The 16,693-nt window shown below is 42.8% G+C and overlaps 2 protein-coding genes across 2 annotated transcripts in view; one reads left to right on the forward strand and one right to left on the reverse strand.

Moving 5' to 3' along the window:
- The window catches only part of ZBTB37 (zinc finger and BTB domain containing 37), a 331,509-nt gene that overhangs the window by 280,663 nt on the left and 34,153 nt on the right, over positions 1-16,693 (reverse strand). The gene's annotated exons all lie outside the window — the stretch shown is intronic.
- RGL1 (ral guanine nucleotide dissociation stimulator like 1) overlaps positions 1-16,693 on the forward strand; it is a 52,341-nt gene that overhangs the window by 5,901 nt on the left and 29,747 nt on the right. Inside the window, exon 3 of the mRNA XM_050307386.1 lies at positions 13,741-13,949. Within this exon, the coding sequence (XP_050163343.1) occupies positions 13,741-13,949 (209 nt within the window). The remainder of the gene's footprint in view (positions 1-13,740; positions 13,950-16,693) is intronic.

A 16,693-nucleotide genomic window follows, 5' to 3' on the forward strand; every position in this document is an offset into this window, starting at 1 on the left:
TGAACAGTATGTCCGAAAAGAAGCTTTAAGTTTGGATTTCTTTCTTTCCAACACAGACCTCCTAAATACGGGTTGAGATTTAAATGGTGCCTGGAATCATCAACGTTTTGGGAACAGGCAAACCTCAAATTTTCTTCGAGCCCGCTCCTGCCCTCCCCCGTGCCTTCCGAGCCAGCTCTGTGATTTCTTTTTTATCTTACCCCTTAGATCCAGATGTTGTGGCTGAGTGCAGTTTCCTGTGGAAGCAGCAGGCCAGGGCTTGGCTGATCATTGCCCTCCTCTCTGCAGCTTGCTGTTTTGTCTCGGTTTAGAGCATGTGTTGGTCCCTTTTGGCTAAATCAGACCCTTCAATCAGGTTCCTCCAGCCTGTCCTGACCGCCCAGACCAAGGCCAAGGGTGTAGTTCTGGCCGTGGGTTTGGCAGAAGCAGAAAAGCAGTTCCCAAGGAGCTGACAGACTCCTGATTGAAACTGAGTTGTGCTATTGCCCACTCCAGATCCTCTGGGGAACTGTCTTGGAGAAGGAAGAAAGGTGGGGTGTGCTCACACTGGTATTGCGTGGGGGAAGGTGCCTGTCAGGTGCTGGAGACCCACAAAGTAGATAAATGCAGAGGGAGCTGAATGCTTTTACCTGCAGACAGGTACACAGTTATCCAGAGGAGAGCTTTGGCATCTCATTCAGCTTGTCTTTCGGTTTGGAGTAGGCTCTTTCCTCCTGTCCTTCCTTCACTTGTGGGCATAATGGTACCATGGCATCATAGCCCTTATTAATGACTCCTCATGGAATATTTTTCTCCTTACTTCCCAGATCTCTGCTCCAGGGATATCCTAAGGAGCACTCTTGGATGCAGACATCAGCTGGGTAATGGAGGCTGTGTGTGCAACACACACTCAGAAATAGAAACTGAGCCTATTAAGAGTTTTAAAATGGAAGCCTGAAAGATTACTGTTCCATTACTTTCCCAGTTCCAAATCCAAGGTGCATAATTAGAAGGGTAACTGGCTTTGCAGCGCAGTGTCATGCTCTCAGTTGGGTTTAAAACCTCCCATTCCAAGCTGTCAAAGCGTGACAGGGTGGCAGTGCTTTAATCTTGTGGTGTTATTAACAGAGTTAAGGGATACTCCAGCATGGAACAAGGGGGAGAAACACAGGCAGCCTCCCTTCCCAAGGGCTGTGCAGAGGCATCTCTTGCTAATGATCTTTAGGTTAAGTGGAATGACAAGAGCTAAGGGAGCCTCTTGAGCAGAAGTTGTTGGAGACTGCTCTGCTGTTGCACGGGTGTGGATCTGCATTTTGGAAATCTCTCAGCCAAACCTGCTTACGGACAAAACCTTGCTCTTGGCATACTTTCAGTTTACCTGTGACATGTAGGAATATAATGACATCCTGTGCTGTAATTGCTCTCTCCTGGGAATTCCTCTGACAAGCCAGGATGACTGTCTTTTATTTTTAACTGTGCTACTTGGATGGTAGAGGTTCTCCCTGAATTCAGCACCTTAAATATCTCGCTGCTGACATCGCTTGAATATTGGTTTGCTTTCTTTTTTTTTTTTTTCAAGAAGCAGAAAGTCAAAGGAATAACCCAAAGATCAGCTCACTGCAAAAACCCTTGGTATTTTCTTTCTGGATGCTAGATGTAGGTCACTTGTTGGGTTAAAGAAGAGCTTGGCAAGGAATGTGGCTATGTGTCATTGGAAAGCCTGGGAGCAGCAGCACAAGAACTGGACTGAGATGCTGTGCAGAGAGAATAGCCCTGGAGAAACCATTAGTTTTACAGTTTGGGTTCTGATGTTTTCATTCAAGGAACAGGCTGAAGCATTGCAAGCACGTTAGTCACGCTTGGATTTGAATTTAACCTTGGTAGAGCTAATTAAAAATATGTGTGGAAATGCACACACTTTGAGCTCGCATCTTTTCCTCCTGCCCTAGGAATCTGCTTGCTAAGTGTAATAACTTCCTTTAGCCAGCACTGTAAGGGGGTAGAGCTGTGTGAAGAAGTGAGCACAAAGTGGTGGCTTAGCCCCTGGAAGAAAGTGAGGGGGTTGTTTTGTGTGGAAGGGGTAAATAAATGCTAACTCGGGGTTGAATCCTGCTCTTGCTTGTCTTTGTGTGGCCAGGGTGTTGTGCCTTGTAAAGCAGAGGCAAATCTCGTGTGATGTCTTAGTGTTCTCACCCCAGTAAGGCGGTGTCAGAGGTTGTAAAACATTATTCTTAAAGGGAATTGGGACCTCATTCCTGAAGGGTTGAGCAGCTGACCGGGAGCTGGTTCCAGGAAGTTGTCACGGTTTGCTCTTGCAGTCTCCCAGAACTGCTTTTGCCCTCGTTTCACCCCCAAAATGCTCTATTTTCCCATTCAGTGGCCATACCAGCTCCTCAGAAGTGACTCCTAGTTCTTTGTGGGTGGTACATTAGCACGTGGGGTGCAACTATAAAGTCTGTGTTAGGTTTTTTACACCTTCTGGAATAAGAATTTTATTGAGATGTACGAGGATGTGGGTTTCTTTTTAATTTTGATTTTTTTTTTTTTTAATACAAAGTTTTAAAGCTGTAGCGAGGAATTCTGTGGTTTGGACATGGAAATCCTTCTGCTGTTCCTGGAAATCCTGTTCCCTTGGACCAAACTGAACTCATGCTAACACCTGAATCCAGCTGCACTGTGGTTCAGTTCAGCACCATGTCGCCAGTAGGTGACAATTTAGGGACTGGAAGGAAAGTAAAAACATATCCAAGTGAAATGATAATGGTCCTGCATTCTTAAAGCATCTTTCATCCAAGTAACTTCCAAAGCACGGCTGCAAATCTTCACCAGACTGGCTGTGTGAAGTATGTTGTCACGTAACATAGCACAGGAGTGTGATTTGGGTGGGGATTAAAATTCAGCTGCAGTGCCGAATCCTGGGTTTGGTAGACTCCCCTTTATTTGGGGGTGGGTGGGAAAGAGAGCAGGAAAAAGTGTTCCTGTGATAATGTGACTTTAAAAAGGCTATTTTTTTTTTTTTTTTTTTAGGTTGCTGAAAGGTTGGAAGCATTAAAAAAAAGTCGGGGGGGAGATGGATTAGCTGTCAGAGCTGCGTGGTAATATTTACTTAGTGGCTTCATAATGTTATCACATGGATATCTTCCCCACATGTGACATGCATGCTGCAAGGAGCAGCTGCTTAACGAGGCACAGCAGCACATGGAAACAATTTAGGACCAGAAGTGAATTAATTAAAACCACCTGGGGAGAAGACCTGGACTTGTGAGAGTCCAGAGTACTGTGGAAGTGTTTGCCCACCACGATGCTGTCGGGAAAGCCGAGCTCGAACATGAAGCTGTATCAGGGGAAGGGGGGGAATGAAGTGAAGCTTAGAAAATACTGTTCAGGAGATGACAGTAGCACCTCACTCATTCCTCGTGCTGCTTTCCTCATCTCAAAGATCAGAGGCCTGGAAAAAGGGGTCCACAGGTGGGAAAGGATTTGGAGATGCTGGAAGGGTGAGGACTGTTAAATGTGTGTCTTGTTGCAGCTAGAGTTGATGCGCTGGTTTAACAAGAAATCCTCACAGGATTGAGGCTCTGTGAGTAGGGAGATATAGTAAAACCATTCAGACAGTGAGTGGAGAAGGGGCACTTTATCTCCAGGGACTGTTTGGTGGTTTTGAAAGCAAGGGGGAGAAAGAAATGAGTGACTTTTACACTGCATGTAATTAACCTGGAGGGACACGCCACTGGAAGTAACCGAGTCCAACCAAGTCTGGGAGGATTCAGAAAGGATTGGACATTTGTATAAATAATGGGAACAAATGCATGAATACTATATGAGATTGAAAACACAAGACATGAATTTTTGTGATTTAGCTGCAAAACAAACACGTCCTGCAGCTGAGAAGAGCCTTTTCCTCTGGGCTGGTTGTTCAGAATGTTATGGGTGTTATTCCTTCACCTTCCTCCATTGCATCTGGCCATTGTCAGAGGGGGGAAAAACCCCACAGTTATTATGTGTGGCTGTTTATAAAGTTCTGGTTTCAATTTGTTTGCAGCAAAGATTTAATGAGGCAGAATAAGGTTGAACACGGGCACTTCCTACAAGAATCACGAGAACTTTAATGGTGTGGAGATGTCAGGGCCACATTGTGACACCCTACAGGAGTTTGGTGTGGGCTGGTTTTCCACCAGCCCTGCAACCTCCTCCTGGTCAGGGAGAATTCTCTGAGTGCTCAGATCCTGCCTTTTGTGTGTGTGTGTAAAGCAAAACTTTGCATCCTTGCTGCTTTAGGCTCTGCAAATATAAGGGTTGTGTGGGTTGCCCTTTGCTTTACCCCATTCAGCTTCGTAATTGCTGCTTTAAAAATAAGGCAGCTCGAGCAGAGCATGATACTCTACATGTGGTCCCATCAGGCCTTTTCAGCAGTGGAAGAATAATGTCCTTTGACTTGCTTTGGTACCCTTTATTTATACCTTGCAGAATTGTTTGCTTTCTGGTGCTGCTTCCAAGCGTTGTGCTGAAAGATTTGATGTTCTGCCTGCTCTGACCCTTCAGGTCTTTCCTCTGATCTGTGTGCCACTGTGTGACCTTTGAGGGTAGGACTTCTTTGCTGGCTTTTCACATTTACCTGCACCTAGTTGCACAAGCCATCTCTTGCCCATCATATCTCCCCCTTTAGGGGCTTTGTCAACCAAAGTGAGGTTTTTGGCTGCCTCCACCTGAGGTGTGAAGCTTTGTGGCACTTTGCATGGTAGCAGCTTTTACTCTGCAGGTTACTGGGTGACAACCTGAGGGGGTTTTGATCTGTTCCTCTCTGTCACCTTTGTGGATGTCCCACAACAGCCAGCAACGCTGCTGCTGGGCCAGGGCGGCACTGATCAGGTGTAGGCATTTGAAACGCTTCTGTGGAGCGATCCTGTTATTATATCCTATTATTTCACCTATTTTTCTCTTCTGTTCTCCTCACCTTGTTAGTCTGAAAGGAGTTTAAGGGGTTATTTTCTTCTCCTCTCCCACCCCCTCAGCTGCTTTGTACAGTTGCCTTTCTCCTTCCCGAGGCTCAACCTTTCTCCCAGTCAGTGGCTGTTTCTTCCTCTCTGGGCACTCCACGGGCTCTTTGTGCGAGTGAAACAACATATTTTTATCACAGAGTGGCATTTTGTACCGAAAGGTCTCAGAGTGATTGAACAGTGTGGAATGACTGAATGCTCTGAGATGTGTTCAGAGCTCCCGGGCTTCAAACTGGAGTCTTGGGGTAGATCCCGTCAGATTTTCAGGTCTCAGCGGTTCCTTCTGACTCTTAAAAAATCAGTGATCTAAATTTGTTATTATCTGTATGTCCTAAAGCAGAAATAAACCCTCGTGTTAGAGCTCTCACAGGTTTTATTCCTTCCTAATATTTTTAGAGTAGAAATCCTTCAGGGCAGGGGCAGTGCCTTCTGTTTGGAGATGCCAATTGTGCTGCTGTTGGAAACGTCCAGCGAGTAACACCAGCGTGTTTCGTTTGGAAGGCAGATCTCAGGCCTTTGCATTCCTCCCCTGGAGTGCTTGGGATTGATCCTGGCTGTGCTCCGGGCTGCTGGCTCCCCGGAGCAGACAAAATGTGAATGAACTCTTGCACACTTACTCAAAGCACGAGGCTTGCATTCTTCCCGCAAAAAAACAGGCGCTTTGTTCGGGAAAACATCAGGTGGTCATAAAGTTAGAACAGGGCTGAGAAGAGCAGAAGTATGCTGTTAACTCCTGATGGGGAATTGAACAACAACCCCCCCCCCCCCAAAAAAAGAACAAAAATCGAAAGAACAGACAGCAAACACGGACAATTTCTGTTTTATCTGACATTTTTTTCTCTCCTTCTTTCTTTCTTTCTTTCCCCTTTACATGTAAGCTATACTTGTTTGCATTCTGACTCAGTACTTCCACATAATTATGTGTTTTGATTTGTGTCCATTGCCCAGGGATTTAAGTCCAAGTGTAGCATTCTTAAGCCAAAATACAGCAATCTGCAGTGGGTTCAGGGCCAGCTCACGCTGTTTCTGCTGTGTCAAAAGAGAAGGGGTGAGGGCTGGTGCTGTGGTTGGAAGAATGCAATAATTTGTGTGGGCATGCAGTGTGTTTAGCTGTCACATGTTTGTTTGTCATACAGAACTTGTCACAGAGAAAATACCTGTAAGAACTGGGACAAGGATGCTGCTGTGCAGGTGTGGTACACACACACACACACGTGTGGTCATACAGAGTCACCCCCTGCCTCTGTAGGGGTGTGGGTGCAAGAGAAGAACCCAAAGAAATTCCATAGTCAGTCCCCTGGGATGCCTAGATAATACAGTAAAAATGCAGTTTGGCCTGGACTAATAATGGCCTTAATATTTTTGGACTCTTTCAGCACGTAAATAAATGTTCAAGCTGGTAACACTTAATATTAGGAAACATTAGCTTACTATTACTGCTTTTTCTGCTCAGACCCCGCCCTGGAGAGGCCTCTTAGTTTCAAAACAAAGGGTAGTAAAAAGCACAGCCATGGAAATGAGACTTATAACTCAATTTAGGTACATATTCATGCTGTGGTCATATAAGTGGTTACTTACTGCTAACCTCTTTCTTTTCTAAAATACTTCAAAAGCTTGGCATTAGAGATTGCTCACAGTAATTATTATGAAACATATAACAGCCTTTCTTGGATATTTGTTGCTCCACAAAAATACCTTGTTTCCAGTTCAGTTTATTTTAAAATCTGAATCAGTCTCCTGCTGTTTTCTCTGTCAGAATGTGTTTAATCTCCCTGCACCTACAGTTTTAATTTCCAGCTATTCATGCTGTTAAAAATCCATCACTCTTGCCCTTGGTGTTTACACTGATTTCCTGACTGGTATAAATTTAATGTCTGTGTACTGCTTGAGCAAGCTTTACAGTGTGAAAGGAGAGCCAACAATATAATCAGGATGAATAAAAGCATTTTGGATTATGTAATATGCATTCATGCTACTATTATGCAACAGAATTATTACTTGTGGCACCCTTAAATCCATTTAGAGTTTAGCACTGTTGCCTGCTGTCTCATACAGGACTTTCTTTGTTTCTACTGACTGAGCAGAAAGTGATGATGAGCTCCACAATTAATTTAAATTGCATTTCTGCAAGGAGGAAAAACTAGTGTTACTTTTCACAGGGCAAATATTCTATTGGTGGTCAAAAGTCATGATACCATATGAAATCTGTCTACTCTGTTAGTGGTAATATCAATCATCCCTTCTCTTTGCCACACTTGGTGTTTATTAAAAAAATGACAGCATATTTTAGCATTTCTCATGAAAGGAATGTGGCAAATGGTTTATTGACCAGTGTTTCACAAACCAAATTTCCATAATAGCTCTCCTCTGGTATTTCTTAGGGTAGACATAGAGTTCTTAACATCTAAGCAGCTTAGAAATATTGTATGTAAATACAGAATTTGCTGTGCTGTCAGCTTGAACCTCCCAGTATCCCTCAGGTGGAAGGTGCACTGTGCAGTGACGTGTTCGAGCTGTCTGCCACCTTTTATACTCTATTGTTCCCTGTTGTTCCCTGCTCAGCACCCCTCCCTTTCTCCCTGGTGGTTCCTAAAAGTGATTCCTGGCTGCTTTGGCTCCTACAAATTTCCAGGAGGGACTGGAAGCAGTGAGAGTGTGGAGAAGGAGGAAGATGGGTTAAGATAAGGCTGTTAAAAGAAACAGTAATTACTATTTACTGTTTCTGGGGCACAGGGGAGCTGCCCCAGCTGCCTGATTCCCTCCTTAGGGACCCTCTGTAATCCATACCTGGAAAAGCTTTTATTAGTTTTGACAATTAATCACAGACTGTTTTATGCAAGTCCAAAGAGACTTTGTAGAGCTCTTCCCTCATGGACACACTGTGTAGCACCTCCTTCAGCTCCAGAAGCCAAAATACATTGTAAAATGAGCTGATTTTACTGCCAAAGTGGTCACTAAAACCCATTTCCTTGCCTTCATCCCAGTGCCCTTTCCACTTAGCTGTTTATTATTTTGTGTATTTATTTATTACTTGGTTTGGTGATGGGATATTTTGGTGTTCCTGTCCACTGAAGAGAGGAGGATATACTGAGTTTTACAGATGATTTTTCTCTAATACGGAAGGGCTTTGGGAAGATACTTAATATGGGACACATTCATTTGCTGGACTAGAAGAGTGTTTCCAGTCATTTGATGGCTGATCTTCCCCCCAACAGCACGAGATGCACATGACTAAGAGTATTACCTGACTGACTGGTTTCTTCTTCTTGCTTTTCTGTTTGAGCTTGGGAACTTGCCAAGCTTCACTGTCCAGTCAAAACCAGGACAAGCAATATTTCATAACACTGACAATGCTATGAAAACAGCACATCTCAGACGTGCTCGAAGGGTTGTGGTAAACTGTAGAGCAAACAGAAATGAGGAGGGGTTGGGTGATCTGATTTTTCACGTTCCGATAACTCAGTGAGGATGCTCAGAAGAGGGGAGAGGGTTGGAGGGCTTGGCTTGGCTTTGTTAAAAGTCTTTGTAGAAGAGGGGTGAGAGTCAGGATGAGAAGGAAGGAAGCAGGTAAGTAGGTAGGAAGCAGCGAGGAGGGAGGTGCATAAATCATACGAGGCAGAGGTGGGGATTGGGAGCTGTTGGGGGGGATTTTTGGTCTCTTTAAAAGGTGTGCTGCCCAGTGAACCTCTGGGAGGACTCGGATTCTCCCTGAACAATATGCTACATTCCTTTGCTGCACAGATGCTTCTGAGTGGGTAAATCCAGAGCAGGAATTTCTGTGTTCCCATGACTGGATAAGCCCCACTATTTGTGAGAGCTGCACAATGCCATTTTAACCCAGACCCCTTTGAAGATTCCATTTCTTAATGCACTTGCTCGAACTCCTTTCGATGGGTGCAGGGGAGAGGTGATGTGTAAATTAGGCTTCTTTCCTTTTGCTTTGATTCATTTAGCGCTAGTCCCACATAATTCACCGATACCCAAATGAGCCTAAATTTGCATCCTTTCAGAAGGTGTGAGAATGCACAGCTCAGCACCATGGAATGTTTCCTATTTTTCCCCGGAGTGGCTTTAAGTAGCTGCAAGGTGCCTGAGTGAAAGGGTTCTAACTAAGCAACAACATTTGTATTATAGACTTTTTTTTTCTTTTTTCTTTTTCCTTTTTTCCCCCCTCTAAATCTGCTCCCCAACTTTTGTTACTGTTTGCCAGCGCTTCAGACAGATACCAGGCAGGCTGTGAGCTCTGAGGAGAAAATGAGAATTCCTTTTGTGTGATGATCATGGAATTAATTGGTCCTGGAAACTCTGGGCTGCTGCCAAGAATGGTTATTTATGTGGTAAGGAAGGAAAGGGAAAGGGTGGAGCTTTGGAAATCCAGGAATACCCCTTGTTGCTGGAGCATAGGAAGGAGCTCATGAAGTTATTTTGGCTTCTGAGTTTGGTGCAGTCAACGTGCAGAATTCTGATTTTTCTTTTTTCTTTTTTTCATCAGTATCCAAAATGGGGAAATAGGAATTAGTGAAGTGGAGAGAGCTCTGGAGCAATTTTATTTCCTTTTAATTCCAAGTGCACTGTGGGATAAAAGCAACTGCCCTTGGGAAGGCAAATCTGCACTGCAAGCCACACTTCCCGAGGCTGGAAATTGTGCTTCGAATTCAGTCCTGTCTCAGACAAACTGCTTTCTAGGCTGGAAAGGGGACAAGGACAGAGAGGACAGTGGTGGGATGCAGGGCTCTTAAACACCACCAGGATCCCAGAACTGGTGGCAGGAGGGCTGTGTTCAGCCAGGGCCTGTCCCAAAACACTCGAAATTCTTGTGACTGTTTGATAAGATTGGTCTGGTCGCTGCCATGTGGCATTGTTAGGGCAAAATTACCACTTCTCACAGTTGTTTGTTTGTGTCTTTTTTTTTTATTTAGTGGTCATGTGGTGTGAGTTTGAGTCAGTCCAGCATGATTGTCAGCTGCTGTGGGTTTTCTCTGTCCATGCACCTACGGGACGAGCCTGCTTGCTTCCCCTTGAAGGGAGCAGGCTCAGTTATAAAGTTCATTAAGGTCTTTGTTGGAAGGAAACATTGTGTCAAGTAAACTGTTAATGTTTCAAGCTCAATCATTCCTTGACTTAATTTATTTATTTTTGTTGGTTTTGTTTGTTTGTTTGGTTTTTTTTTTTTTACTTCCCCCAAAAGGTGAGTGTAGATATTAAAGGTATTTCTTGGTGAAGCTGTGTGTGAAAAAACAACATGAAAAAAATAAGAGCATCTTATTTCTACTTTCAGAAGGTGAATACAGAATCATATTTAGACAAAGAGTTAAATTCTTGATTAGAGTGCCTTATTTTGAGTTAACATAGAAGGTGAAGTGTACTTTAGGCACTTCTATTCCAGCAAGTTAATAAAAGCAGAGTGGAAAACTCTCCATCTGGAAAAGCTTTAAGTTTCAAGGAAAGTGAAAAGCATTTAAAAATCTGTCAAAATCAGTAAAAATGGAGTTTAAGAGTTAGCTAGATTTTCTTGAAAATAGCTGCAGAATTGCTGAATAAAACAAGTCTTTGGTCGAGTGGGAATGTTTCAAATGGCTGAACATGAAGAAGATTTAATATCTCATTTACTTGCTGCTCGTCCCACTTGTTTTAGTATTTTTTTTCCAGTCTGCCTAATAAAAAACAATTACCTTGATTTCATTCCATGGTTCACGTTTTCAGAATCTCAACAGATAATATTTGCATTGGAAGAAAACCTGCAGAGCAGTGGTTTTCTGGGTAAAAATGATTGTTCCCAGTGATGTTTCTGAAATAATGACTGCAGTTCTGTGTGTCTTTATTGGGGCAGTCTCTGTTTTTTTTACTGATCAGAGCTTTAACTTCCCTTTTTACCTTGAGTCTCTACTCTCTCTTGCAAGGGAGGATTTTATTAGGAGAGGATGGGAGTTTATAATTAGTTTATAATCCCATTGAAGGTTAACAGGTAGTGTTTGCAGGAAGTTTTTTCAGGCTGGATGTGTTTCAGGCTGCTTGGAGCTCTCCTGTTTCAGCAGGAACTGTGTGTTGTAGGTGATGTTTTGTGCTGTGCAGCTGTAAGATGATCACCTTAAAACAGAGGGGGCCCCTCTGAAGGTGCAGCATTGCCAAGGGTGAGTAAAGATGTTGGAATTACACCAGATCAGTACACTCACAACAGCAAAAAAAAAATTAAAAAAATAGGGATGTGCAAGGATTATCCCTCCACTCAGCCTTTTTACATTTGCTTTTGAAAGACTGTCAGTCTTGTAGGAAGCTACTTGCTCATCGCTGGCACTTGCAGATTATCAAAGCTCTAATCTGCTGCCTGAAAAATCGAAGTGAGATGTTAAGAAGTGTAAATCAGGCCATAAAATACAATATCTGTTCATTTTAAAGGACCAAGAAAATGTTATGAAACCCTGAGATGGGGGGTTTGGCACCTCTGTTAGACTGCTGGGCACGGTGCTGGAGGAGACCAAGGGTAGCTGGAGAGCCTTTCTTTGTTGTTTTGATGCTCAAAAGAGTGCCAGGCTGGTGGCATTTCTTGGTGTCACTAACAGTGGTCACCGTGTGCCACTGTCAGAAATCGCCAAAGAGCTTTAGGAGCATCTTTTAGTGGCAGTAGATAGTTTGTTCCTCTGAGCAGAGAGCACAAAAAACCCATAAAGCCTCCTTTGCCTCTGGGTTGCCTGGTTGTGTCAGTGAAGGGATGGCCTCTTGATTAAATCCAGACTGAGCAGTTTCCTGTTAGCATGAAACTCAGCCCACAAGGTCTTATTCTCCAAGCCTGTTATCGAGCTCGTCTGCCAAGTCCCTTTTCCTTTTCAACTTGCAGGCAGAATCGCTGAAATAATACAAATACAAGCAACCCCAGAACGCTCACCATGATTTCTAACAGTTTAGTGTTTTGCTGACAAATTCAGTTTTATATTTTTCAGAGTTTGGGGTTGTTCTTGTTTTGCTTTGGTGGTTTTTTTGGTGGTGGTGGTGGTGGGGAGGTGTTTCTTTTCGACATTCTCCCAACATGATGTCTTGGGGAAGTTGCAGTGTTGCAATTAATGGAAAATTTTGTGCGTGTATCAGCCTTGGAAGCAGATTCTGACCTCCTTTTGAAGGCAGCCACATCAGTGATCAAGAGGTTTTGTGCATGCACTGATTAATATGCCCATAAACCATTACACTGTGAGTGGGACAATCTGCTGGATGGAAAATTAAGAGTTAAGTGCAGTGTTTGAAAGCGGTTGCACTGCGTGTAGCTAGTTATTTTCAAAAGAACATTTTAATTGTAAGATGAAAAGTCAGCAAGAAAATTGTATTTTCTTTTTTTTTTTTTTTTAACCCAACCAAATTTTGGTTACAGTGGTAACAACATATCCTGTTAGGGTTTCTGTAGTGACAGTATCACGTGTAATTCCAGATACACCTTTAATTCAGGTATGTCATTAATATATATTTCCAGATCTGCCTTTAGGTCAGGTATATTACACATCATACACCTTTAAAAAAGCCATAAGATCCATGGAACAAAAGTTTGCAAAATTTTTCCCTGTCTAATCAGTTTTGGGGTTTTGTTTGTTTTATTTGTTCGTTTCTTTGTTTGTTTGTTTGTGTGTTTTGTTTTGTTTTTTAATAGAGACAGCTTGTTGTGTTTTAATTCCCAACAAGCTGGGAAATGAGATAGCAGGGCTTTGGAATAGTGCTAAAGATAGAATTCTATGATAATGTTAAAGATAGGCTTTAGGGTAATGTTAAAGACATATATATGTATTACTGTTTAAACCAAAAGGGGATATCTGTTAGATGTAATTCCAAAGCAGTGGCAGGTAGCAGTGTAAATAGGAAGTGGGTGGGATATCTATTCCTAATTATTTTTTTAATAGATTTTTCTTTGTGTTTTTTTTTTTCAGTATACCAAGCCAGGGTTGGTAGTGACTACAAGTCATTACCATGCTGCCTTTGTGCCCTCAGTTGGATAATTTATAGTTCTAATCCCATTTTTAAGGCTTTTTATCCCACGTACTTTACAAAATAGGATTTAAACCAGTCACAAAAACACTTTTCTGAACTCTCCTCTAAATAATGGCAGAATTTAAGGGAATGTTTCTAGTTCTTTCAGACTTTTAAGCATTAAAAACAAATCCTGTTTAAAAAAAACCACACCCAACCCCAACCCCTTGATTTGTGGACAAATATTGTGCCGAATGGAAACCGGGGAGGGGGTAGAAAATTGAAATGCCATCGTGGAATGTTTGCAAGACGACTTCAACACCCCTCTTGCGAAAGTGTCGTGAAATGTTTTGCATCCAAATGTGTTCCTGACCTTTAGTTTTGTGTGGCACCCCAAAGCTGGTGTTTTCAGCGAGGCAATCACGAGGGCCAGTGCTGAAGTTGTGGTCGGTTTTCGTGTTTATTCAGAAGTCCAGTGAAACACCCAATTATCACTTTTGCCCCCTTCAGTAATCTTATTCTTTGGGGGATAATGGATTTTCTTTTAGGCAATAATATGTGATGGAATCATGAGTTAACTTGGTAGTGGTCAAGCTCTGAAATATTTTGAGGAGCTTAAAAACTCCGTAATGAGTTACTTAAAAACTCCATAATTTGATGCAGCACTTGGTGCTTAGAGAGCCCAAATCGACAAAATCATTTTGGAAACGATGATGGGCAGTTCTGCTGAAAAGATGGAATTTAATCCACTGAAAGCTGTGTGAGGGATCTGGGTGCTGTCTGATTTTTGTGCTTTGGTTTTGTTTCCCTTTTGCAGGGCGAAGGAGATCAGTTACCTCCAGAGCACACTGTCAGACAGTACGAGACGTCCAAGATCAGGGCTATAAAAGCTGGAACTTTGGAGAAACTGGTGGAGAACCTCCTCACAGCTTTTGGGGATGCAGATTTTTCCTACATCAGCATCTTCCTCTCAACCTACAGGGCCTTTGCTTCTACCAAGGCAGTGCTGGAGCTTCTCCTGGACAGGTAAGAGCCAGTACTGAATGGGAATGGAGCCATCATTTACATGACAGCAGGGTGTTGTCAGGAATTTTTTCCATTGCTTTTAGTGGACGTGGATTTAATAATCCCAGTGTCAAGAATGCTGCAAAATCCAGAATTTCAGCATGAACGTGCAGTGTGTAAATGCATCGCTGCCCACATCCCAGCTCTTATGAAAATCACCAGGTAGGGAAAGTGTCTGGCTGCTAAAGACCCAAACTGGACCAACACAAGGAAAATTAATACAGCTTTTCCCCCAAAAAAAACCCTCCAACAGAATGCTGGGGCTGCAGAGTCACACCTAGAATAGATTCTGATATTTTGCTGGATGCTGATACTTTCAGTCCTAACTCTCCTGTTTGGGGACAGCTGATTTGAAACAGGGATTGTACAAACACAACACAGAATTTGCCCTCCCTTTCTATTGCTTCACATGAATATGCAGCCATACATTTTTGCAGACAGCACAGGAACTGCTAAATGTTATAAGAATAGCATTTATGGCCAGACTGTGTCTTCATAAATGCTGGGAACAGGCAGCATTACTTTCTCACCCTAAATTCTAGCTGAGACATGGCTGGGTCAGAGGTGGTCTTATTTTGGGAGTGTCATATTTACTGCATTTCTCAAAATCAAATGGTGTACAGAAGTGGTTACTGTGGCATGTAGTAATTAGAACATAGGATTAGTGATCAGAACATAGAAGTGGCATAAGAACTCCTAGGATTTAATTTTGGCTCTCCCACTGGGTAGGTAAGAAGCAAGGCATGGATAAATTACCCCTGCTTTACAGTTGCTCTGTAGGAATGTTATGTGGCTTAATTAGTGATGATATTAACAGTAATAACTTAGACAGTCAGGTAAGAAGCCAGCCAAGAAAAGAGCAGCCATCCTGGAGTGCAAACTTAGGTACAGATTTACTACTCTGAGCTTTACCTCTCAGCCCATCCCAATTCTGTCACAGAACGTGAGGAATGCAAAAAAAAAAATGATGGTGGGTATTATAGAAGAAGATAAAAAACGTGGAGGCTCTAAGGAAGTTGGCCCTGCCCTCCTCCTCTGATGCTGCTTTAAAATGTCAGGAGGGGGGCAAGGAAACCCAGGGGAAAGTGTCCACAGAACAGAACTTTCTTTCCTGAGCCCAGTTCTGATCTTGCTGCCTTTTGTACTTTCAGCAAGTTCCAATGTCCCCTTCAGAGGAATGGGGAGCCTGACCTTGTCAACATTATCCCCAGCCTTTTATAATAAACGATGTAGGATCCACAGGAAATCCTAGGAGGTCACCACTTCCTTCCCCTCTCAGAAATCTTAGGGGTGTAGTGGTTAAGAATCCGTGGATGTTTCTCTTGGCTTTTTGAATGTCATGGGTAATCTAGAATTTTATGGCTTGGGAGAAAATATAGATTAAACTGAAGCTATAGAAGTTGGAATGGTTCACATGCAGCTGAGATGTATGGACTTGTGAAGAAAAGCAGATGTTACAAAGAAATATTAAAAAAAAAAAGTGATGGATAGTAATTGATTTTAAGCAGCTTGGTTTTCATCTCTCCCTTAGTTCAGGATAAGTAGCAAAGAGTCTGTATTTTTTTACAAGTTTCTTTTTAATGATGCTTGTTAATAATTACAGTGTCAGTGTATAATCTGTGTTTTATAAGTACTTACATTTTTGTTTGTGTTCCAGTGAAGTTAAAAAACCCAGTACAATTTTGGCATTTGTTGTCAGTTTCTGAGGTGTGAATTAGACATAGAGAAATCCAGATTAAGCAAAGAGAGTCCTGGAACTGTTAAAATAGTGTCCTGGGAAATCTGGATATCCTGTGCCCTGAAGTGTGTGGGGATGGATACCTGTTGGTCATTTGATGCTGCCTGCAGAGTATCCTGTCCCAAGCAGTGCAGTGTTCACTGAATTTGGGGCAGGAAGCATTTATTCTGTCCCAAAGCAGGTGAAGTGCTCTTCCCTGTGTGTCAGAGGCAAATAAAAAAAAAGCAGATGCCGTACTAAAGAGAAACTTCAGTTTTAGAAACCTATTATTATTATTTATTATCACTCCAGGACTTCACATTAGGCTTTTGCTTTTGATTAAACTTCAGACTGGAGCCCTGTTAAATTTTTTTGGCCAGATTTGGCCTACAGAGGTTTTCTTTTAACACAGATTAGAAGTCACTAAACAAAATTTCGAGCATGAACTGGTATGTCGAGAAGTGAGGGGGATGACTCGTGTTTTCAAAGCTATTTAAGAGTAACTGGACATCCGAATCCCTTTAGTATTCATGGAAGTTTGGCAGCTAAGTGCAGCAGGCAGCTTTGAGAACCTGCCAAGCTTTTAACACTGTGTGTTCCGACATTTTCTAGTTCTTTGGAACAAGTGGGTAGGGAGAGTTAAAAGAGAAAAGATCTTGTTTGTATTTTGATGTGAAAGCACACGATGGAAGTTCCTGGAGGGAAGGAAAGGAGAGCGGCTCCTCCAGCCCTGGGGCGTGGGGGTTGCTTTGGTATCCCCAGTGGGATTCTCCAGAGTGGTGTTCTCACAAGTGTGATGGAAGCCAAAGATGTTTAGCTGTCCAGAGGAGGGTAGAAGCAGGCCAGGTTCCTCTCTTACATATTTTATTTCTCCCTGATAATCGTGTTCCTTAAAAGCGGGGCCGTGCTGTGCTTGGCTCGGGCACAGATAAAGTAGCAACCAGTCCCTGTCTGGAGGAGTGTGCAGAGGAGGGAACTGATGGGAGAG

The sequence above is a fragment of the Myiozetetes cayanensis genome, unplaced genomic scaffold (assembly GCF_022539395.1).
Source record: "Myiozetetes cayanensis isolate MyiCay16 unplaced genomic scaffold, myiCay2020 scf12, whole genome shotgun sequence".
NCBI classification, from domain to species: domain Eukaryota; kingdom Metazoa; phylum Chordata; class Aves; order Passeriformes; family Tyrannidae; genus Myiozetetes; species Myiozetetes cayanensis.